We start from the raw sequence: 24,143 nt of genomic DNA, 5'->3' as shown, positions 1-24,143 counted from the left end.
CCTCCTCGCACACAGCTGGACCTTGACTGAGGGCCTGCTCCAGCCCAGGGGCTGTCCCCTCTCCTGGGGGGCCAGAGCGGGGTTGGCCCCTGTGTGTGCCCCATCTTATTCAACCCTGAGCTGACCTGGCCCAGCAGGGACCGACAGCCGCCTTCCCGGGGGAGGCGCTGGGGCTCTCAGGGACTCTGGAACTGTCCCGCCTCTCAGAGCAGGTAAGTGGGAACGGGGATCCCTCCCGTGTGTGTCTTCACATCCTGCTACTCTAGCCTTTTTTCTCTTCAGTCTAGATTTTCCAGTGTTCAGCAAGGTCCAAGCTAGAGCCTCTACAGTCCCATATCTGTAAAATCCACACTGGGCCCTCCTGAATTTGGGGACATCTAATAAGCCGTGTGCTCAGCCTGTCCCCACACGCTCCACACCAGAGGCTTTTCTGCACAGGAAGGTGTTCAGGGGTTGGGTCAGGAAAAGCAGTGGCTCAAGGGCTATCCCTCTTCCACAGTGAGGACCCCCAGTTTACAGAGCGCCTCAGAGAGGTTAAGGAACTGGCCCAAGGACAAACAGCTGGTGAGAAGTAGAAATGTAACTTGCAGCCAGGTTTTCTGATTCCAGAACCAGGTCCTCTGATGCCAGGTTGGTAATGAGACATGAAGATACCAAGCGTTGTGACTGGCACCGTGGGGGCACTCAGAAGGGGACAGCTTTTCTTCCCTTTCCCAGGCTCTAGCCTGCCCAGCCCCCACAACTGCCTGGGCATGGGGAGGCTCTTATTGGGGGAGAGGGAATCTTGAGGGGAACAGGCACCCACAGAGCTATGCCTCTAGCTTGCTTCAGACCTTGCTCTCCTCCCCATGGGCCTCTGGCTCAAGAGGCACAGGCCAGAGGGTGGCCTGTGTGGGGGATGTCTTGGGGTGGGGTGGGGAAGAAGGCCTCTGGACTGGCAGGGAATTGAGGAGAAGAGGTTGCCCCCTCCTCCCTGGTTCCTCAGTTTCCACTGAAAATGCTGTGTGGTAGAGCAGAACACAAAAGATAGGAGGTCGGAGAACCCCCTCTGCCATGATCTGCTGTGTGACCTCCCTCCAGCCCCTTGCCCTCTCTGGGCCTCCTCTCCCTGAAAAATGAAGAAGAGAGCCTGGGGATCTCAGAGGTTGGCTCCTCCTGTGATAAGATGGGGGAGAGTGGCTCCGAGGATGGCAGCTCCCTGACCAATGGCCACATTGGCTGGCACTTGCCTATGTCCCAGCTCTAGCCATGGATGCCTTGGGCTGCTATCTCCCTCTGGTGCCAGGTCCCCCTCGGCTCCTTCCCTCAGTCAGAAGAACAGAACAAGACAGAAATAAATGTCTTCTTTCTAATCATCTGTCACTTCCACATTCCTGTCTTCCCTGGGCTCCTCCTCCCCTTGTCTCGTGGCCCCACCCCAAAGTGGGAAGGATTCGGTGCACAGCCCCCGGAGAGGCACGGGGCGGCCCCGGCCCATGCCACACGGGTGGCTGCCCCGCCCAGGTCTGGGCCCACGCACCCGGTCATCTTTGGCGGTCTCCGCTTCTGATACTCCCGCTCGTCCACGGTCCACACGGCGCCCTTGACGTTCTCCACGCGCACGAAGCACTTGTGCAGGCTGAGGTTGTGGCGCACGGCGTTCTGGGGGCACAGGGACGAGGGGCAGGTGCTCAGCCCTCCTCCTCCGCTCGGGTGAGCACGCATAGGAAAGTCCTCATGTGCCCCCTCGTCCCACCTTCCCCAGTCCAGGGACGAGCAGGGAGGAGACACAGCCAGAGGGGGTGGCAGGCCCCCACCTGCCCCTGGAGCCAGGGGCTCCCAGCGTCTTTACCACCAACAGCCCAGTTATTCTCCGCTCCCCTTCTCCCTGCCATGCCTTGGGAAACTCGGTCTACCAACTAAGTGGTACCTACGTAGCCATAATTTGTTTTCCCCTCATCATTAATCAGATACAGGTAGCTGTGACCTGGGGCTCCTGATCGGCATGACATCCCTCAGGCCCCGGCACCTGGAGCCTGGGGCACCTGTCTCTGGTGCACACAGACTCTCCGTTCACTAGCTCACACCCTCACCACGGCCTTCCTCAACCCCAGCAGTGTGGGCGTCGTGACTCTGAGCTGTGGCTCAGAACAGACAGCTTATTGAGAGCACGAGGTGGACAGTCGAGGCCTAATACATACTTGTTGAAATAAATAAACTGGGGGAAAGGAGAGTGTGGGCTTAGCCGCTGTAAGGCAGGAAGAAGAGAGAAAAGAGGAAAAGTCACCTTGTCGCTCCCACCTCCTCCTGGCAGGATAGCTTCAGGAATTGAGGTCATCTGGTTTGTAGGACACTCTGGTGAGGGCGGGGGTGCTTGGCCCAATTCCCCCCTGGGAGCCTGGGCGAGGGCCCCAATCCACCCACTACCCTCCCGCCAGGTCCCTCAGTCCTGTCCCTGCACTCTCCTGTCAGCCTGCCCTCAGCCGTGCCTGGCCCTGTCCCTGGTACCTGTCCTCCCTAAGCCTCCCCCTGGTCCCCATCCTTGCCTCCTCTTTACATTTCTAAACGGGGAAGAAAGCAGGCAGGGCGGGCAGCCCGTGCCCCTGGAGATCCCCTCTCCCTCTCTCCCTTCCAACTCTTGCCACTTGCAACTGGCCCGATTTCATTACCAATTTTAATTTGCCTCTAATTAAATCCTGTGTATTTTTCCGACTCGCTCGCTAATCCACGAGGGAGGCGGGCGGCTGGAGTGGAATCTCTTGGAGCGATAATTACAAAGGGCCTAATCACGCCGGGGCTCCTGCCTCGGAATAAATTTGCCCGCATTACGGGGCTCCGATCCTCCGCTTTGCAAATGAGAATGACCCCAATTTCCGAGGATGGCCTCACCGGGGCTTTTTTCCCTCATTTCGAAGCCTGATTCGTGATGAGAGACTAATTCGTTACGCTGAAACATTAACGGCAATTTAAGGGGTCTGGCAGGGGCTGCGTAAACAAAAGGATGGGCCCACAACATGGGCCCTGGGAGGGATGGACACGGGGGAGGGCCGGCGAGGACCATCAGCTTGGCAGATGGCAGCACCGTCGCCAGATGAGCAGCAGCTGGCCTGGCCCACGCTGGCTCCCGACCCTTCTGCCCTGGTCTCAAGTGGACAGCATCTCAGGATAGGGGCCAGAAAGGGCGAAGGAAGACGGAGGGAAGTTGAAATAGTTGAGGAGAAGATGAGGTGGGACCTCCAAGGGCAGACAAATGGGTGGGAAGTTGAGGTGGAAGGGAAAGAGAGCTGGGTGTGGCCAGGGGGCATCTCCCAAGTCACATGAATGAAGCTTGGCTGCCAAAATCCTGAAGGTCAAAGTGGACCTCAAGCTGAGATGGATTCTGCTGTACCACGAGGAGGGCACAGGCAGTGCCCTAAGTGGTGGAAGCAGCAGGAGAGCCCCACTAACTGGGAAGGTCACCTACTCAGTCACTCAGCCAGCTTCCTGTTGGGACCTGGACCAGGTGAGGGGAGATGGAGTGAGGACTAGGGAGGGAGAGACGCACTACTGAGATGACCCAGGCTGGGCAACCAGTCGAAGGTGGTATGGAAGGCCAGGGGGTTGGCCTACGGGAGAAGCAGCTTCATGATGGTCATTGAGAGGTTTAAGCAAGTCACCCCAACCAGCTTCCCCATCCTCCAGGAAGGAGAGAAATTGCAGGAGGGGTGGTACAGAGAACAGGAAAGGAGGAGAGGAGGTGAGTGGCCCCTGCCCCCAAGAAGGAGGCTGTTTTACAGAAGACAGGCTCTACACTGTCTACACGTCACCCTAAAGGCAGAGGAGGAAGCTGCAGCATTAACGTAAACATCAGACACTGGTCGTGATGACCCTTTGGGCTTGGACGGGATGCTGTCATTTATGAAACCTGGTATCCGAATGGGCTTGGAGGTTGGAGACAGGACCAGGTGGTCCCAAGGAGGCCCTGCCGGCTAGAAGAGAGGGCAGGACTGTGGTTGGCGGGAAATGACATCACTCACAGCCAATCCGAGCTGCTGTCTCAGCCTGGCAGCCTCTTTCCCAAGCTTTGGGAATGGGGCATGGGGAGACGGAAGGTCATGGAGCAGCACCTCCTGCTGCACTTACACACCCCCGGAGTAGAGAAGGCTGGGTCCTGTGCAGACCCCACCCAGTCCCGGGCACTGCTGCGAGTTCCCCAGGGGCACTTGTTGCAACCTGGGGGGAGGAGGGGAGGTGGCCTGTAACCTGCAGTGCCTGCATTGGCCAGCAGGGGGACTCAAGAGCCAGAGATCCAATTAAGGTTCTGAGACAGGGGTGCCTTCCCTGGCGTCTAACTTTCCCCACAGGGTGCCAACACTCCCTTCCCCTTCCTCCTACTCTCTCCAAATTTAGATATTTCTCTCCGGCCCTGCTGCACAGACCCTAATATTCTCACCCATCAGACAGACAGATAGATACACACACACGTACACACACCCCATCTTGCCTACAGAAAAACAAATGGCTTAGCGCCCCAGCCCACATCTCCCCATTCCATTTTTCTAGGGTCCCTCCCTTGCCTGTCTCTGGTCCCCCAGGAAAACTCTTATGGCTGAAGATGTTGAAATGACTAATTGGATGAAGACAATTATCTTCTTGCCACCGATGGCAGAGCCAGGGACAATGTGTGAGTGCCTGTGTTTGTGACCCAGTGTATTGCCCACAGGCCCTGGTCCATGCGCGTGTCTGGGCCTGCGCAACCCCTATTCCCACCCTGGGCTTCAGAACATGCGCCTTTAGCCAAGCTACCTGGCTGGACCCTTAGGGTCTCTCGTGAATGTGAGCCAAGCCTCCCCACCAGGCTCAGGCATACCAACACCTTGAGGCCATACTTCATGGGGCTGGAGTCTTTGGGGCCCATGAAAGAGCACTTCTGAGAGGAGGAGGGTTTCTTCCCAGAAGGAAGACGTCATTAAGAGGCAGTCAGAGCACATTCCAGGCCCCTGCTGAGTTGGGGTGGAGGGCCCCACTACCCAGCCTGGACCCTGGTGGGGACATTTCTGTAGAACCGGCTCTTCAAGGGGACTAATTATTAGGCAGCCCTGGTTTCGACAGGATGTGGAGATGTCCAAGGGTGGCTGGGGCCCTGGGCAAGGAGGAAAGGGCACGCCTCACCTTCCAGGTGGCCGTGTTTCTCCGGAAATAGGCGAACATCCTGGTGAACCAGTTATAGATCTCATTCAGGGTCAGCTGCCTGTCGGGGGTTTCCAGAATGGCCTGTGGGCAAGGAAGATGCCAAGGGACCCTCAGTCTGGGCCTCGAAGGGTCACAGGCCTGTGTTCTCTCCCCTAGGATCTGTCCTCCACCTGGCCCCTACGTCACCCTGAGAGCAGAGGAGACCTGCTCCGAAGCGTGTGGACAAGAGCACTGGTGGGTGCTCGCTGGTCCCTGAGGGGCAGGCTGCTCACAGCCCAGCCAGAGGCCAAAGGGAACCTACACACTTGTGTGAGGGGCACACACATTTCTTGTGGAGTGAAAATGGCTCCCAGCGCCCCTGCCCTGGAGTGGGAACGAAAGGAGTATTCTCAGGAGCGAGATGTCCTGGGGTGGGGCTGACGGAATTGATCCTGATTCTGGCAAAGGGCACCCTAAGCATGAGATGGATGGATGTGTGTGTGTATGAGAATATGTGTGAGGGTGTGTCCCTGTGTGCGGAGATCAGAGCGAGAGGACATATGTGTAAATGTATGTTCATGTGTGAGTGTGACTATTACGTGAGCACTGAGGACATGAGAAGGGAGGAGAGGTGTGTGTGTGCATGTGTGAGAGAGAGGGGAGGAGGCAGACAAAGAGTGACCATAAGTCTATCAGAAAATAGGCTCACGGGAGTGTGTACGTGGAAATGAGCGAATGAATGACACAGTGGGTGTTGAGTAGCAAAAATACTGTGTGCCCCCAGAGACCCGTTCGTGTGCCCAGCCGCGCCTGTGTGTGAGAGACTGTGCAGCCGAGGAGGAAAGGACAGATGTGAGGGGGCAGGTGGTCTCCTCCGCCCGGGACCCTCCGGAGGGCTGCGCAAGGGCAGGGGAGGCAGTCTGTCCCCTTCCCGCTCACCTGGCGGATGAGGGAGGCATAGGTGAAGGGTGGCCTGACGTCGGCGTTCTTGTAGAACTCATGATTCTGGGCCAGCTCTGGGGAGACAGGCGGAGGATGAGGCAGCCGCTGGGGGGCCCAGCTTAGGGAAAACGCCCCTCCCCTCGGCCCTTACCTGAGGAGATGGGGGAGCAGAACTTGTCGCTGCTCCTCCTGCGGGTGGGGCCCCCGCTGTGCAGGGACGCAGAGCTGAGGCCAGGGGGCCGTAGGGGGGTGACGGGGGCCGCGGCCGAGGTGGGGGGGTGCACGAGACCATCTGGGAACGAGTCTGCTGCGGAGACGGTCACCTTGGAGAATGAGGAGGAGCCGGGGACCCGGTTCAGCTGTGAGCAACGGGGAGGCGCTGAGACCAGCACCAGAGGGTGGGGGTCCCCGGGGGGGCTGTAGAGGGGTTTGGGGAGGGCCATGGGGAGGGGAGTCACTCACCGGCTGGCTGAAGGGCTTGGGCTCGGAGGGCCGCATGTGCAGATGGGCCATCATGGCCTGCAGCCGCTCGCTCTCCTTGGCGAGCTGTGGAGAGGTGGAAGGTGAGCAGGGCCTTTGCACCTGTCTCGGAGGCAGCCGGGTCCTCTTCCTCCTCTACATCCCACCTCTCCCCACCAGACTCCCCCGAAAGCCCCTATTCCCACCACCACTCACCTCCCTGCCTCGGCACCCCGGCTCCCTCTCTCTGGCGCCTGCTCCTGAAAGGCCTCCGCTCTCCTCTGCCCCTCTGACTCCTCACACCCTCAAGGCCAGGCCCTGGGGGCTGCCTACTCCGTGAAGCCCTCCCTGCTTCTCCTCCCGACTGAGTGTCCCAGGCTCATCAGAGCAGCTGTAAGTCGGGGCCTCCTTCCCAAGAATGCACGCCTCTTCTCCCCAGCAAGGGCAGAAGCTATGGCAGAACAACACCCAAATTCAGGGGCACTCATGCCTGAGAGGGTCCTCACATGCTGAATGGAGCACAGGACAGATGACGCATTCGCCCCATTCATAAATTCATTAGAGCTTTCATGTCTACCCTCTCCCTGCAGGGCGTCTGCTCGGGGCCAGAGGGAAATGGGCAAGAGTTGACTGGCTGCCTGTGGACTGTCCTGAGCAGCCTCCTGAGTGTGTCGTGCTATAGAGCTCAGACTGGGAGGCCAGACTGCCTCTAGGTTCTAATCCCGGCCCTGCCACCCGCGAGCTGCATGATCGGAGGCAGGCTACTTCACCTCTCTGTGCCTCTGTTTTCTGTATCTACAGAATAGGGATAATAATAGTATCCACCATATACGGTTGTTTAAGAGGATCCCTTGAGTTACAGGGGTCAAGTAGTCAGTACAGCACAAAGTGCTCAATGGTAGCCATTAACATTATTTTTGTTGTTTTTATTAGTATGAGTCTCCCAGCAGAGACACCCCTAACCTCAGCTTCCCTCACAATCCAGCTGCCTGTACCTCCTGCCCATACCTCCTGACCCTGGTAATTAGGACCTAGAAATTTAAGACGACCCTTCCGTGGGACCTCCTAACCCCTCCTGGAGAGGCAGCCCGTGGGTGGGGCCAGAGCCTGCCACCCCTCCCCCGCGGCCCTGCCCGCACCTGGATCTCCAGCTGCTGCACCACCTGCATTTGCACACGGCACTGGGCCGTGCTGCGGTCGTCCAGGGCGTGCTCCGTGTTGAGGTGTCTTCAGAGGGAGGAGGGCAGAGAAGAGAAAGTCGGGCCTGGTTTTCCTGCTGTCACCACCCTCCCGTCCCATCCTCTAATCCCGCCCACGGCCTGCAGAGCAGACAGACCAAGATACAAAGGAGGGAAAGAGGTGGAAAAAAAACGGGGCGATGGAGGAAGCCACTTTCTCGTCAGCCTCCTTTGATGTCTTTGCTAAAATCCCCGCTACAGAGAGATCTAATTGCAAATGAACTAATTAAGTAAACCTCTGACGAAGCGTGAAAACAATTTGTTTGACCCTGATGCTGCCAGGGTCTGGGAGACAGTGGAGTTAATCAGTCAGTGACAGAGCCTGGCACCGCCATGGCAGCTGGCCGCCCACTGCCAGCCGCCTGTCCGCCTCCGGCCCTGCCTGTCCACCGGCCTTCGGCCGTCACCAGGCCGTCACTCTCTGAGGCTGAGTATGGGGGAGGTTGGGGAGGGCGGTGGGGGAGTCCTCTCCTCCTCACACCCCTACCCTGCTGGGCTGCAGCAGCCTGGGGCCGGGTGGGCAGCCTGCGGGGCCGGGGAATAGAGACTGGGGAGGGGGTGGGAGTGATGGGGGAGTTGACGGAGGCAGGGAAGGAACTAGGCCCCTCTTTGGGGGAGGATGGCAGGTAGGTGGTGGCTGAAGGGGCAAGTTGGGCCCAGGCTGAGGGGTGAGGGGGCTCTGTGGAAAGGCTGCCACGGGGGAGGAGGGATGGGGGAAAAGGAGAGTAGAGGGGACACCTACTTGATAAACTGGCCCAGGTCTTCACACAGGGTCTCACAGCCAGGCCACTTGCACTCTCCGTGTCCGTAGAGGGGGTGGGAGCCGGGCGTCTCCTCGTGGGAGGAGCTAGGAGGGCAGAAAGAGGTAGTGGTCAGGGACCCTGAAGACTGTAGCAGCCGTGGGTCCAGCTCAGCCCCAGCTCCCCTGCTGGTGATGTTTCTGTCCGTAATATGGGTTTTCCAGAGGCTGGGCACAGTGTGCGTGCCCTGGGAGAGGGGTAAACTTCCAGGTCCCCGAGCTCCAACCCCCACCACGGCTGCCCTCCTCGGGGTCCAGGTGTGCCCTCAGGCAGGTCAGCAACACCCCCTCTGAGCCTGGGCCCCGTACCTGTCTCTCCGAGGTGTGAGCACAGTGGGCTGTCCGTTGGGCAGGGTGTGGTGGGAGAGGGGGGGTGAGACTTTGGGGGCGGCGGCGAACGAGGTAGCGGTGGTGGCCGTGCCGGTGAGGTCCAGCCCCTCCTGCTTGACGCTGTCCTCGGCGGGCTGCCCGGGGGCACCCTCGCCCTTCCACAGCTGGGGTAGGTCCGATGGGCACACGGCTGCTGTGGGAGAGAGGGAGCGGGAGGCTGGCAGGGACGCCCGACCTGGCCCCTGGAGCAGGGGCTGCTAGTCCCCGGGTACAGTGAGGGCTGTGGGGCTGGGTCCAGGAGAGGGGCGGGCCACTCACCTTGCGGGAGGGTCTGGAGGGGCCCCGAGGCTTGGTTGGGCTGCAGGCTGACCAGCCCCTGTCTCTGCAGGTTGAGCAGGTGCTGCTGCTGCAGCTGTTGCATCTGCAGGAGCTGCTGCTGGAAGGCCAACTGCTTGTTCCCCAGTGCCTGGTGGGGGGCCCGAGGGGGCGGGCAGAGAGGGGTGCCATCAGCCTCGGGCGTGCCATCTGGCGCCCAGCCTGCGGCCACCCCCTCCCAGGGCCGGTCAGCCCCCGGAGCTGTCGGAGCTGTCGTTGCGGCGTCCGCGGCTGCAGCTTCTCTGCTCCCGGCCCAGCTTCCATAGGGCTGCATGCCTCCTCGCAGTAAACACACGCATGCACGCACGCACGCACGCACGCGCGCAAACACACACACAGCCAGACCCAGACACGCAGCACGACGCCCTCCCTGCTCCCGCCTCCCTCCTCCTGCCGCTTCTGCTCCCGCACCGCAGCTGTGCGCGCCTGGCTGGGGGGGGGGCTCTCATCACGATGATCGATGAGCCTGTCAGACTCCGGGGGCCACTCCCGCCTGGCAGGCACCCTTCCCACATGCCCGGGGAGCCCCCCCACCTGCTCTGAGGAGGGGGCATTCTCCCCTCCAGCTCCTTTCCTCTCTTGCTTCTTAGATACAGAGAATCAAGTGGTCCAACTGACTTTAAAAGATCAGCATCAGCTGGTCATCAGGGCCAGGCTCAGGGAACAGGCACATGGCACTGCCCAGGTGCATGCTCCCTCGCATGCTCTAGGTCTCGCTCTCTTTCTCTCTTGCTCTGGGCCCTGCCCCCCTCCCCTCCAGATTCAGTTCTTCACACAGGCACTGACACGTCAGGCTGTCAGCAAGTCTTTTCGGAGCCCCAGGAGCCAAGCGTGTCCTGGGTGCCTGGGAGGCAGGGACGTCACTGCCTGCCTGCCTCCCCTGGGGGTGGGGTGGGGTGGGGTAGGGGGCTGGCTATTGGGTAAACCCAGCCTAGAGATAACACCGAGAATGCAGTCAGCAATTACAAGACGGTTGAGGAGGGAGGCTGAGGGCATTGGGGAATGACTGGGTGTCAGCAGGGCAGCCTTCTGGGAAGAGACGACTCAGAACTTCGCTGTGGTGGGCCGCAGGAGGGAGGCGCATGTTTGGGTCCTAGGAGGAGGGCAGCAGGGCCTAGGAGGGAAGCTCAGGAGGCACCGTGGCCCAGATGAGACATGGGGTGTAGGCTGGGGAGTTCTCTGGAGGGGGCAGGGCTGGGTAGGCGTGTGGTTTGCTGAGGGACTGAGAGATTCCTAAGAGAGTGGAGGGGTGAAATGCTGGGTCACTGAGAGACAAGTGGGCAGGAAGCAGGCATGACCTGAGGCAGCTGGTCATGAGAGCGGACCACGCAACGGTCACTCATACACATGTCTACATGCCTGTGCACAGAGACAGCCCAGGGCTCTGCCTTCCTGCTCTCCTTAATCCAACAACACAAGGCGAGGAGAGGACTGGGGGGCATGGGGGGTGGAGAAATGTGAGCCCTCCTCCCCGTGCTCCCTGACCCCCTCCGCTGGCCTCTTCCTGACTTCCACTATTCCCACAAGGCGATTCTCTCCTGACGGCCCTGGGACTCCCAGGCTCGGGCCTGGCTGGGGCTGGGCGGCAGGTGACAGCGCCCTTACCTCTTTGGGTTGCTGCTTCCCAGCCTGCTGTTGGGTGAGGAGCTGCAGGTGGAGCTGCTCTTGCTGCTTCTTGTAATATTCCTGCAGCTGGGGGCGGGAGGAGGGGGACAGAGGCAGGGGTGGGAGTGGGTGACCTCGGGCAGTGCTGACCTCAGAGCAACCCCAGCCCCGTCGTGACTGGGCTCCTGGAGGCAGGAGTGGGAGTCTCACTGTGGCCGGGCATGGAGAGGTCTGCTCTCCCTAGTCTGCTCTGAGAGGCTCCCTGAGCAGGGTCTGCACCGGGAGGGAGCAGAGCTTCACCCCACACCTCTGAGCCCCCCTGCCTCTTGGTGGTCTCCTGAATAGGTCATGACAAGCTGCCGGGATGTTCTAGTAGTTTGCCCTTCTCTGGGGTTCTGGAGATAGAGGTGGGGCCAGCATGCAGGGAGCGAGAATGGGAGGGCTGCTGTGGGAGAGGCCTGACCTCTGACCTCCCCCCAGCTGCCCAGGAGGAATGCAGACGAGGCCGGCCCAAGCAGTCTCTCTGGTTTCTGCCATGCTTTGGCCCTCAGTGGTGTTGGTAGTAAACAGGTAGGAGGTGGGAGCCTGCCCCCACCGCCCTCCTCTTCCTGGCTTCCCGCTGCCCTGAGGCCAGACTCACCTGCTGGAGCATGAGTGCCTGTTGCTGCTGGAGCAGGGCCTGCAGTTGTGGGGGCGACAGGATCTGCTGCATCTGTTGGGGGGTAAGCATCTGCGGCGACATCATGGCCACCGACACGGGCACCTGTGGGATCGGCCCTGTTAGCCTGCTCACCTCAGCCCCACCCCGGGGAGGGCGTGCGCCAAGGCCCCACCCACAGTACAGGAGAGTGGGTCCACAGTGAGACAGCCTGGGTTCAAATTCTGGCTCTGCCACCGACTAGCCGGGTGTCTTTGGACAAGTGACTTACCACCCTGTTCCCTGTTCTCTTGCCTCTGACATGGAAGGAGCAACAGCCCACCTCTCCACGTTGTCGTGAGGATTCGTGAGCTAATACTGAGATGGGAGCCTGGCACAGAGCAAGTGCTAAGGGTGGGCTATTCCTGTGGAGTGTGCTATGTTCGGGGCAGGAAGATAAGACTTGAGGGACACTGCTCAGTAGAGCCCATGCTTTGGACAGTTGCTCCGCCAGTGATGGGGAGGGGCGGCCGCCAGCTATTCCCAACTCTTGCTCATCTATCCTGAGAACACTGTGTACAAGGTGGGCCTGGCCAGGAGGGCCGTCTGCAGCGACGGGAAGGATTCAGAAAGAGGCCCATGCGGCAGGAGGACCTGGACTTTGGCCCTGCTCACACACACGTCACATCCTCCAGCACTCCTGTCTAGATGGCACACACACAGCCCCAGAGCTGAAGCCCCGGGAGTGCCATCCTTGGAGAGGTGTGTGTGTGTGTAGGTGCAGTTACGTCTACAGTGGCGTGGAAAGAACACCAGGCAGGGAGTTAGGAGGCAGGCTTCTACTCCCAGCTCTGCACTGAACTCGCTGTGTGACTTCCAGAAAGTCACCTGAGTGTTAGTTTCCTCAAACAGAAAACAGGGACTACAAGAGATGACCCCTTCCAGCTGGAACACACAGGATTCTCAAAGTAGAGCAGCTCTCCGGCCCCTGCCCTGGGTTAGGCCTCTACAGGAGACCCAGAGAATCTAGCTACAGACAAAAGGTTCAGGGGAAGGCAATAACGTCATTCTTGGCCCAGCCCCACCTCCCCTGAACCCCCCAGGCTGGTGCAGTCACTGCCAGCGAGGCCCAAGGTGCAACGCTGTCTTGTTCCCGTCTTAGCAGGATGGGTGCCCTGATGGGGCTCTCTGCCACCCCCACCACTCTGAGCCCTGCCTGCACAAGACTCTTCTCTAACCCCCGTCTCACTCCCAGGCGCCCGGCGCACAGCAGGTACTCACTAAGCATCTGCTCTCCTGAGCTGAAATACCTTCCCCAGCAGATCAGAGGCCCCTCTGCCAGCTCTGGGCCAGGGAGGGAGGGGTGCAGGGCGCTCAGTCAGGGAGGAGTGTCCTGCAGGGACTTGTCCTGGGCAGGACGTGACAGGTTAGGTCCCCAGGGGACTTGTGGCCCCTGTCAACCTCCCCCCAGCCCAGGGGGTGGGGCAGGGGAGGAGGAGTCAGTTCCTTCCAGATCCCTGGCTGGGGCAGGACTCAGCCTCAAACCACCAGTTAGGGAGTCCCCAGGCCGGGGGGCATGGGGAGTGTGGTGGATCCAGAGACATCAGGCAGGCCCACTGCCCCCAACTCTTCTTGCCCCATAATTATGGGCTGAGCCCCAGTCCTGGACATTCCTCCTTTACCTCCACTGTCTCTGTGCAGACGTATGGCAGGGGCACAACCCTGCTTTTTAGCCACGGGCATACTGTGCAAATGAAGGCAAAGGCTCCGAGGGGGTCTCCAGTGAGGAGCCTGAAGTGGCAGGGCTGGGATTCAAGCCGAGGTCTGCGTGCCCAGGTTCCCGGTGTTTCCGCAACCCACACTGTCTGCCCCACCCCAGAGCAGGTCCTGAGAAGGGTTAGGGAGAGTGTGGACAGGGAACCATCCAGGGAGCTGAAGGGGGCAGAGAGGGGGCTGGAGACCCCAAAGGCCAACCTCCCTCTTTACCATGTACCCCGGGGAGGCTGTGGGGGGCCAGGCTGCAGGGGTGTTCTGGTCCTCACTCTCAGAGGGGCCTGGTGTGGGGAGCAGACAGTGGCACAGACCCACTTCCTTTCAGAGCCAGCCCCCGTGTCCTTCGCCTCGAGGCAGCGGGGCGGCTGCTCATCTGTCCTTTCTTTCCTCCTCCTCCCAGGGGGGCACCCAACACGGTGGTGTTGAGCTCAGAGTCCTGGATCTCTGAGTCAGGTGACCTAGGTTCCTGTCCCTGACACTGACTAGTCTTTGAAATCACCAAGCCTCACTTTCTCCATCTGCTAATTGGGTTTGGAACACCCACCCTCCTGTGTCCTGGGACCCCACAGAGGATGCTGTTGACTGCTAAGGATGGGCCAGGCACCTGGCTAAGCCCTCTGCGTGCATTATCTCCCTGAATCTTCACAGCCACCCCGGGATGAGGGTATCAAGAGGAGTCAGTGCAAGTGACTTGTATGCCATTAAATTCCATACAAATGCTCAGAAAATTACTTTTAAAACCTTCTGGATTTTCCTCTTCCTTTTTCTATTCTCCTCCCCTCTTCCTTCTCCCTGGTTGCACCTGAGGCTTGTCGGGGGCCCCAGAGGGCACTGCATGGCAAGGGTCACTTAGGAGAAAACCATGGGGCGCCGCATTCTTGTCACAGCAGGAACTGAACCAGAGGATGTGGACATGGCCCACAGCAGGGAGACTGAGACCAGACACCCAGGAGATGTCTCCAGGCACCGGCACTGTGAGTCACTGCGAGTGGCATGCAAGAAAGGATGTGGCATTTCCTTCCTTGGGGCTTTCCTACTTGAAGGCAGAGAAAGAGATGACCTTGGAAGGCCTCCCCGGCCCCTCCGTTCCTGCCAATTGGCTGAGCAGCTGGCTGGAGAGGCGGCTGCAGAGATCTGGAAGAATCTACCTTGTGGGTACTTGTCTCTAAGGTGGCCCAATGGGGTCAAGAAAGGTCAGTGAGGTGGCTGCCACATGGTGATCTCCTGAGCTGGCTGACCCATCCATCTCCCCTCATATCCCTCGGGGTGCTGAGAACTGAGCTGGAGCTCCCCTGGTGTCTCCTCTGACCCCTCGCCAGGCCGGGATGTGTCAGGATGGGCACCGTCAGCTCGGCGAGGCCGTGACTCACCATCTGGAGAGCGGCCAGGCTAGTTACATGCTTACTGAAGCCTTGGCAGTGGGAGCCGAGGCTAAATGCCAACAGCTGCCTCAAGCCCCCTCCCTCAGGGCCCTGCTCAGGCCCCAGGCCCTCCACGCACCGAACTCAGCGTGCTGGGCTGGATAGCCTGTGGAGGAGGAGCAGAGAAGGTGCTGACGCTGAGGGTTGGGATGGATGCAATTTGGTGCCAGAATCAAGGAACCAAACTCAACCATTAGAGTATGGGGTCTGGGGTCCCTCGGTGAGTGGGGAGACCAGGCCACAGCTTGGTTTAGGTTAAGCTCCCTTGCAAAGGACCAGAAGGAAGTCCTCAGACTAGTTCTGGGCTGGAGCTGCAGCAAGAAAGATAGTGGTGGGAGACCAAGAAGAACTTCTAGACATGCCAGAAGGGTAAGCCTCAGGGGCGCTGAGAAGATGAGACAAAGGCTGGACAGAGCTAAGGAGCCTGGCAGAAGCCACCCCCTGCCCAAACTCCCAGCTACCAGTGCCACCTTCTATGGGCCCTCTCCCTGCCTGGGGCCCAGGCTGGGGCACAAACCAGGCAGTCTCTAGGCTAGAACTCGAGACCCCATCTGCTCTAGGAAGTCTTGTGAAGCTGGCTCTAGAAGGGGTGAACACGGCTCAGAGGTGAGTGGGCAGGCAATCCTGCCTGGAGCTGGGGAGCAGAGCAGCATCCCGTGGGGGCCACTGGGAAAGGAGCTGCCATGGACCCCCTGCATTCAAGTCACTCAAGCTCCAAATCAGCAAAATGCACTTTCCTACTCATTTTCCCCATCCCCCCACCAGCCCTGTGCTCACGGAAAAGCCATTTCTCGGCCCTGGACCCCACTGGGAAGACAGAGGCCCCACCTCCCCGGAGACCGTGAGCTTGAAGGTGGGGACCAGAGGCAAAGATGGTATCCACGGTTGGAGGAGAAGGAGAAGGATCAACAGTCAGGGCTCCAGGCTCTTGGGGAAGTTCAGACATGGCCCCAAGAACCCGCATCTCTCTGAACCCAGAGACTCCTCGGGCCCAGGCTCCGTACCTGGGGATTATTGGTGATACAAGGGCATTACTGTGTGCTAAGCACACGGCAGCGTCACAGTGCAGGCATTAAAGTGTGGGCTCTGCAGCTAGTTATTTGGGTTCAAATCCTGGCTCTGTCCCTTATTAGCTGTGTGACTTGGGACAAGTTACTTAACCTCTCTGGGCCTCAGCTTCCTCACCTACAAAATGAGGCTAATAACAGCATCCACCCCATATGACTGTGAGGATCAGATGAGATGACACTTGTAAAGCACTTAACGTCTACCTCCTGGTAAGCACTCTTGTTAGTTTAGGAAGTACTGAGTAAGTATTTGTTGAATGAACGAATGAATCAATTGTTAGGAGATGAGGAGGCGAGGAAAGAGAAGTTCTGAGAAAAGGGCCATTTTATCTGTCCCTCGGACCAAAACCTCTGCCTCTCATCCTAGGCCATACGGAGATCTCTCTCATTCTAAGGAAGATTCCATCACCTCCCCTCTTCCCTCCATCATTTCAGATCTCCTCCCCAGTGTACCCAGCTACAAAGTCCCTCCTGATACCTGACCTCCATCCTTCCAACTACCATCAAGCTGCTTCGCTCTTGCCTTGGGTCAGCAAGCCCTTTCTGGTCTGGGGGAACATACCTGTTCCCCAGCCTGCCCCTGCCCGAGGGCCACTTCAGATCCCCGGAGTATGGGCAGGGTGGTCCCTAATTCTAAGAGACCCAGTCCGGACACCACATGGGGTGAGAACTTTCCCTTCTTCCAATTACTGACCTTCCAGATGTGGTCCTCCCCTCCCCCCCTCAGGCCACACCCCCTCATTGCCTGACTCCTCCCCTTCGAGGGCCGTCTCATCAGGTTTAAGACCTCTAAGAGGGCCAACTGTCGGCATGGTGAACTTCTTCAAGGCGCCCTCAGGGTCCAGCTCCAGCACCCTGCACCCACGCCCGCCCTCCTCCTGCTTCCCTCCTTCCCTGAGCACCCGCCCGCCAGACTCCAGGCTTCTCGCTCAGGATCCCGCTCGCCCTTCCTCCCTTAGATAAACTTCCTTTCAAAGCCCCGCTTAATCCTCTCCCCCATTCCGCCTCCCCCCCGCCGCGGAGGTGGGGAGTGGGGGGGAGCAGGAGGCTGGCTGCGGGGCGAGGGGGGGAGCGGGCTGCCCGAGGGGTGACCCACCCGACTCCGACTGCAATTCTCCCAAGTTCTTTGTGACACAAAAGGTAAACAGAAGGCCCGGCTTACCCCCGCCCACCCCCCACAGCTCTCCCCTCCCCCCGCCAGCCAGATGGGCCAGCCCGCTGCGGGGAAGGGAGGGGGAAGAAAAGGGCAGATTGTGCAAAGGAAAACAAAAGAGACCGAGAGACAGCCAGAGACAGGAAACGGGAGACAGACAGTGGTGGCTGAGAGATACCAGGGGACGTGGTGGCCTCAGCAACTGAGAGAGCCCGGGAGGGGAGCGGAGAGGGCCGCTGACTGACCCACAGGGACGGAGAAACGGCCCTAAGAAGTGACTGAGGCAGAGCCAGACAAGAGGAAGGACGCAGGGAGCTCCAGAAAGACAGAGCTGGGCGCAGACTGGACTCTGAGGACAGAGACTGGCTAAGCGGAGGCAGGCCTGGGGGACCAGGTGGGAAGTGAGAGAAAGTGGGCGCTTCCTTGCCCACCGCTGCAGGGCCTGCATTTCCCTGGGAGCCGCCCAATTTTTGGCACTGGGAGTGGCCGGAGCAGTCTTCCACCTGGTCCCTCCCCTCCCTCTGTGCCAAGCCCACCCTCCCGACCTGGCCCAGCCCCAGCCCCAGCCCCAGCCCGAGCCAGAGGGGTGCCCTCCTCACCTGCACGGCAGAGGCCGACTGCTTGCTGTCATTGTTCCCTGGGGAGCTCAAGCCGGAGGCCTGCTGCAGCAGGAACTGCCGGGCCACCTGGAGAGCCTGCAAGATAGGGCTGGTCAGTGGGCCTGCAGGATCCAGCAGTGGCCCAAAAGGCCGGGTGGGAGGTCAAGGGTCAATGCGGGATCGGGGGTGGGGGGGGGTGGGGGGGGGAGTATGGGAGTAGCAAAGGGGAGGAGGTCAAGGTAAGGTGGAAGGTCTTGGGGGTGAGAGGGTCACAGGACCACTTGGCCTTTGGGGTAAAGACAAGGGTAGGAGTCACTGAGAGGAGTTGCCAGGCCTTGGGGATCAGAGCCCCTACGGACTCACTCTGAGATGTGGTGAGGTTTTGCTGGGACTCAGTGGGGATAGCCAATGGAAGGGGCCCCCAGGGGAAAGTACAGCGGGTGGACTCGTGGTGTTATGATGGAACTATTTGTGGAGCATCTACTATGTGACAAGCACTTTACAGGCAAGATGTCATGTCATCCTCTCCTGTGAGGCTGTGAGGCAGGGATATCAGGCCCATTTTGCAGATGAGGAAACTGAGTCTCCAGGAGGTTAGTAACTTGTCTTCACAGCCAGGAGGGGTCAGGGCCAGCATCTGAGCCCAGGAAGCCTGGCTCCAAGGCCATCTGCCTTACTAGGTGGTCAGTCTGGGGGCTAAAGGAGTAGTATTCACCTGTCAGGGGGAGGAGGGTAGGGTCTCAAGGTCTGAGCACTGTGTGGCTTTCCGAGTCCGGGCGGTCTGGTGCAGGACCTCATGGCACTGGGGGAATTCAATCAAGTTCTGAAAGGTCTGTCTGCACTATGGGCGAGTAACACGGACTGTGAGCCAGCGGGGTCATAGGAGTGGGAAGAATATGGAGTTTGCAGGACCATCCCGAGCCAGTCAGTGGGCCTGAGATGGGCAGATGGGCAGTGAGAGGTCTGGTAGGAGACTGAGGGATCAGGGAGGTCCAGGAAGTTCTCCATGAGGTCAGCCAAGCCCTCCATCCCCCTACTCTGAGTCAGTGGGGGGCTCAGAGGCAGGGGACATGCAGACCCGTCCTGAATCCCCATTCCAGGAGCACAAAACCTGCCTGCCTCCAGGTTCCTTGAAGACCTCTGCGGGAGCCAGAGCAGTTGTGTCCAGGCCTCTGACATGGGCTCGGGCATCAGGCAGACCTGGGTTTGAATGTGCTTACCAGCATTGTGACCTTGGGCAGGTTATTCCATATCTCTGGGCATCAGTCTCCTTATCTGCAAGACTGGGGCACTGCCCATCTCTGAAATGCCCATCTCTAAATCTGGGGGACTTAGGGACCAATGCTTGGCACTTAGTTGGCATTCATAAAGTGTCCACTCCCTTCCCTTCTCATAACTCTCTGGACAGTTCTCTCCCTCGCCTCCTGTCCAGCACACCTATTAGATGAGCTGTGCCCACTTGTGGCTCACTTGCACATCTATCCACACGCACACTTGTTTGTCCTTACGTGATCCTCCTCTCCTACCCTACCATAAGCACAGATAGGGCAAAACCTCTAAGGTAGAATATGGATGCACTCACACACACTCGCCACTCAGCAAACACTTATGGGGCGCCCACTGTGTACCGAGCATACAGACACATCTCCCTTCGCAGCCCGTTCGTTGTCATCGAACAGCTGAGCCTCTCTGGAGCCTGGCATCTCGTTTACCTTAGGACGGCACCTAAACACACACTGGTGTGTCTATGGGAATGTGACCCCCGCAGACCTGGAGTTCAGACCAGCGAGCTCTCACCAGCCGCCCGGATCCAGGCATCCCCGACCCCTCTTTCTTCCCCTGAACCTCACACCCGGAGAGGTGGCCTGGGGTTTCTTCTCGTCAAGATTCACTTCAGAAAGTAGAAGTCTGACCTTTCTGAGTCAAAATGCTCTGAGAGGCTGTGGAAAGTGGGGAGGGGGCGAGGAGAGGAAGGGAGGTGGTCAGGTGGTCCTCAGGAAGGAGCCCCTGCCTGTCTACCTTGCTTCTAGTGACCCCTCCATGTCTAAAGACAGGAGTTGAACAAATGCTCTTCATTCTCCAAAGGCAGAGGTAGGATAAAGAAGTGGAGGGGTCAGAGGTCAGAGGGCAAGATGGGGGAAGAAGATGGCTTGGAGGAGCTGGCCAGCCCAGGCAACCCAAAGGGGAAAGGTCAGGATGGGGAGTTGAAGCCCCCGAGATGCCTGGAGGGGAGAGGGGAACAACAGAAGAGGGGTTTCTGGGGGAAGTTGGGGGAGCCCCACGCAGCCTCCTGGGTGGGGTGGCCTGGGGAGTTGGATTCACTCCCCACTGACTCTCTTACTCTGTGGTCCCCTGGAGCATGAAATTACAAGATTTACAGGAAAAAACGACACAGCCTTGCAACCTCATTCCTGTGACACGTCCCTGTGACAGGCCCCTCCTCCTACCCTGGGCCTTTCCTCAGGCCTCAGCCAGGGCCTCGACTTCAGGCCACTTGAGAGGAGCCAGGTGAGACCCTCGCCTGGCCAAGGCTGCCCCCTCCTCTGACTCCCCACTCTTCTCCCACTCACTCCTTCCTTCCTGTTTACTGAGCGCCCGCTGGGTGCCAGGATCATGCGCGGTGCTGGGGATACACAGCAACAGACTGTGGCCCTGCCCTGGGGCTCGCGGCTTGGGTGCTGTGAATGACAGCAGGTACCAGAGACTGAAGTGGAGGTGGGCGTTGGGCACCAGGGCCCAGAGGAGGGGTCAGCACTGATGAGGCCTGAAGGACAAGTTCACCAGGTGGACAAAGAGGGCGAAGTGTGTTCCAGGCATGGCGACCCCTCACCCCAGAGAGGGGTGAACTGGCCATTGAGTCCAGTGACCTTGAAACCATTCCCAGGGGCAGAAAATCGAGCTGTGTTGGGGATAGTGGCAGGAGAGGCTGGAGGAGCCCACAGGGTCTGAAGCCCTCAAGGGACTTCACCATTCATCCTCTCCTCCCTTCACTCACACCCATGGCCGCCTGCCACGTACAGGCCCTGTGCCTGGAGGAGGTGGGGAGGCGATGGTGGACAACACAAGGTCATTTCACGTAACTTGCTTACAGCCCAGCCCTGACCCAATTTGGGACTCGGTACTACCTAAAGATCACCCTGTAGACGCCCAGGGGTGGGGGTAATGAGCAGACCGTGGGCTTGGGGTCCAAGCTCCCCTCCCCAGATGGCCTGGACACATTCATTTAATGCTGCTCCATTCTCCACTCCCCACCACTGCCATCACTGTCCACACATCCAGACCCCCAGCCAGAGATGGTGTTCTAGGAGGAGGGGGGTGTGGGGAGGCCCTCTAGCCCATGATGTCCTCCTCCAGGGTGGTCACCCAAGGGATCAGGTAGGTCTGAGACTTTCTGAAGCCCCACTCAAGTCATATGCACCACTCCGACGTACCAGGCGACAGCGTCTACACTGCCTGCTGGGACTAGGGCCTGATACATCACTGGACCACCCACCTGAGAGACGTGGGAAATGACAGCCCCCCACCCTGACAGATCCAGCCCCGCTTTCTCTGATGATGCTGACCAGGCACAGCCTCCTTCAAAACATAGATGTCGTCAATGGTATCTGCGCCCCCACCCCAGCCAGCAGCACACAGCAGACACGCTTGTGAAATTCACTTGAGTCTGGGCGGAACATGGAGGCAGGCACAGGCTGACACAGAGTTTAGGAACCAGCCTTTGTATAGCGCCTGGCAGTTTTCAAAGCACTTCTACAAACACTGAGTTGGAACTTCCCAACCTTGGGCTAGGCAGGGCAGATGTCACTGTCTCCATTTTACAGACAAGGAAATTGAAGCCCAAGGTCCCATGGCTAGGAAGCGGAGTGTGGACACCTCTGACTGCCCAGCCCCCTTCACCCCACTCGGGGCCTTCGTGATCTCAGGCACAGTCCCGCGAGTCCTGTGAATCTGCCTTCCCTGGGATCTTGTGTGCTTTCAGCTGCCTGGGTGGGAAGGGGAGGTGAAGCTGGTTAAGGTGGGCAGAGAAGACCAGGAAAGGAATCTCCAGGAGGAAGGTGGGCTCAGTTCCCTTCCCTGGGGGCCAGAGATACCCAAATACAGCCCTGGGTGGGAAAAGGCATTTAGAATCCCACACCGGAAGGAGCCATCATGGAGAGCCTGGGCGGAGCGGTGGACAGGAGAATGGGCTCAGGGCAGAATGGAAAACTGGGAGCCATTTGGCCTCTTAAACCTCATTTTCCTCCTCCCTCCACCTCTTGGCCTGAAAACCAAATGCCCAGCTCTGTGGTTTGGGGAGAAAAGTCTAGTTTTCCTCTAAGGGAGGCAGTACTGGTCCATTCTGTGCTTGGACACTGGTCAAAGAGATCTTGATCCAAATCCCAGCTCCACTGTATACTGAGTGGCCTTGGGTAAGTCACTTCACCTCTTTGAGCCTCAGTTTCTTCTTGTGCAAAATAGGAATAACCTTGGACTCAGCTCACAGGGTTGTTGTGAAGAGCGCATGGGATGATGTACATGGAGTACTCAGCACAGTGCCTGGCGCCAAGTGGGTTCTGGATGGACGTTAACTATTGACATTACTATTAATCTTTCATCATCCCAGGCAGCTCCTGGTCATTTGTCCAGTGCCACCTGGAAGAACTTGCTAACCAAACGCTCTTCCAGCCTACACCCACCCTCATTCCCCCTCAAGCCTAAGAAGTCAGTCTCGCTAATGAAGCTGAACTCTCCTCCCCCCATCGCCCATGCAGAGTCATTAGCAGGATCTCCACAATTAGGAACAAATGGCTTATAACGGATGGCATCCAGGGAGGGCGGTTGGGGTGGAGGTGAATGAAGCTCAAGCTTTGAGGGCAACAGGGAGCTGCTGTGAAAAGAAAAACAAGTCTTGGCACAGTGGGGTCTCTCATCTCCAGGAAGAGAGCACACCCTCATTCCGTCTGAGATTCAGGGCAGGCACAGGTGTCTCCCTATGGAGCCAGGCGCAGGGCTGCTTACCGGTCCTTTCTCCAGGCTGGAGGAGTCCAGGTCTGACTGGGGGCCCAGCCCTACGGTGTTTGTGTTTGGGAGGGTGGGGATGTGGTGCTCAGAGAAACAAGCTTGAAGGACTGAACTTCGAGAATGGAGAGGCAGAAGCACAGACCATGGGCCTGGTGCACTGGTCATGTTAGAGGGCATCTAGTCTAGTGTTTTCCAAATTGCTAGTCATGATCTAATGGTGGGTCAGGATTCCAATTTAGTGGGTCAAAAAACATAGGAAAACACACATACACACACAAAAGAAAACATCAGATTACCAGGTAAGCATAAGCATTGTGTCATGAAATGTGTGTGCTGGGCTCCAAGGAGAATATTTTTCTTACTATAGATCTCAAGCACAAAGTCTGCAAAGCGCCGATCTAGTTCACTTTATAGGTGAGGGAACGGAGATCCAGAGAGGGGCAGTGACATGCCCAAAGTCACACAGTGGCAGAAGCAGAACCTGAATCCCCTGGGCCTGCCATGGGGCTCTGCCCAGGGAAGCAGAGCCAGGAGCCGACCAGGCAGGATGGGGGACCCCCTAGCCAATTCTGGTTTCATCTGGACTGTGGTGAGGGGCAGCCGAAATAAACAAAATCCAAACTTCTTCTGTCTGCATCAGCCAATTTCAGCAAAATTGGGATCTCAATTGTCTTGATAATTAATTTCAACTGGGAGCTGGCCAGACTTAGGGGAAGGGGCACCAGGAGTGTGTTTGGGGGCACTGGCCCATCTCAAACCTGAAAAGCACTCCCAGGAAAGCCCATCGCCTCTCCCCCAGGGCCACAGTATGACTTTCCACTCATTTATCAAGAATTCAGCAAGGACTTAACGAAGCTCCGCAGGGCACTCGCACTGTCCTAGACATGAGACACAGTGCACTGGCTTTCACAGGGCTCACATTCTAAAGGGCTGAGAAGACACTAAAACACAGGAGCGAGCTAAGAGATGGTGCTAAGCACTACGTGCGCGATGGCTGGCTGGCTACCTAGGCTGTGTGGCCAGAGAAGCTGTCTCTGACGAGACATTCAAGATGAGACAGCAGCTCTCTCAGGGAGAGTATTCACAGGCACAAAGAGCTGGTGCAAGAGCCCTGGGGTGGTTGCTTGGTGCATCGTGGACTAAAAACGCCAGTGTGGCCAAGCCGAGTGGCCTGAGAGGAAGTCCCAGAGGTAAGCAGGAGCCAGATCACATGGCGACAATGGTTTTTTTTATCTCCATCTACACTTGAGGAAAAATTGCTGGAAGATTTTAAGCAAGAAGTGATATAATCTCTGACGGTAGATAGGTAACCCACTGCTAGTAAACAGTAGGTGCCTAATAAGTACTTGTTGATTTGAATTAAGCAGGAAACATCTCTCCATCCACCCCCTGAAATGCAACTCTTCCAGGACCAGAGAGTGAAGGGAAGATGTGCAGGGAGAAGGGTCAGAGGTCACTGGCCCCGACCACTGAGGGTACAGACTGGGGGAGATCCGGGTTCTCTACCAGCCTGGCTTTGTCCTCCAGCAAAGAGACATAAAAATGAAATTACACAGAGAAGGGGGGCAAGGAGGATGGGGGAGAGGAGACCATAAAACCCCCGAAGTGATTCTA

General features: G+C 58.4%; 1 protein-coding gene across 10 annotated transcripts in view; it reads right to left on the bottom strand.

Annotated features, from left to right (window-relative positions):
• FOXP4 (forkhead box P4) overlaps positions 1–24,143 on the bottom strand; it is a 51,099-nt gene that overhangs the window by 3,153 nt on the left and 23,803 nt on the right. For 2 of the 10 annotated variants that reach the window (XM_070584597.1, XM_070584600.1), the window contains exons 3-14: positions 17,529–17,624; positions 11,519–11,641; positions 10,879–10,965; positions 9,217–9,364; positions 8,878–9,091; positions 8,512–8,616; positions 7,671–7,758; positions 6,535–6,618; positions 6,224–6,431; positions 6,070–6,146; positions 5,131–5,232; positions 1,520–1,641 (exon numbers count right to left, since the gene is read on the bottom strand). In XM_070584597.1, coding sequence (XP_070440698.1) covers positions 1,520–1,641; positions 5,131–5,232; positions 6,070–6,146; positions 6,224–6,431; positions 6,535–6,618; positions 7,671–7,758; positions 8,512–8,616; positions 8,878–9,091; positions 9,217–9,364; positions 10,879–10,965; positions 11,519–11,641; positions 17,529–17,624 — 1,454 coding nt within the window. Of the gene's footprint in view, positions 1–1,519; positions 1,642–5,130; positions 5,233–6,069; positions 6,147–6,223; positions 6,432–6,534; positions 6,619–7,670; positions 7,759–8,511; positions 8,617–8,877; positions 9,092–9,216; positions 9,365–10,878; positions 10,966–11,518; positions 11,642–16,254; positions 16,866–17,528; positions 17,625–24,143 lie in introns of those variants that run through there. The other 8 variants (XM_070584599.1, XM_070584602.1, XM_070584598.1 and 5 more) reach the window with 6 other exon arrangements.

Source organism: Equus przewalskii, chromosome 19, assembly GCF_037783145.1.
Source record: "Equus przewalskii isolate Varuska chromosome 19, EquPr2, whole genome shotgun sequence".
In the NCBI taxonomy this organism is placed as follows: Eukaryota; Metazoa; Chordata; class Mammalia; order Perissodactyla; family Equidae; genus Equus; species Equus przewalskii.
The sequence above is the reverse complement of the archived record's forward strand: the minus strand, read 5'-3'. Positions and strand labels throughout refer to the sequence as shown.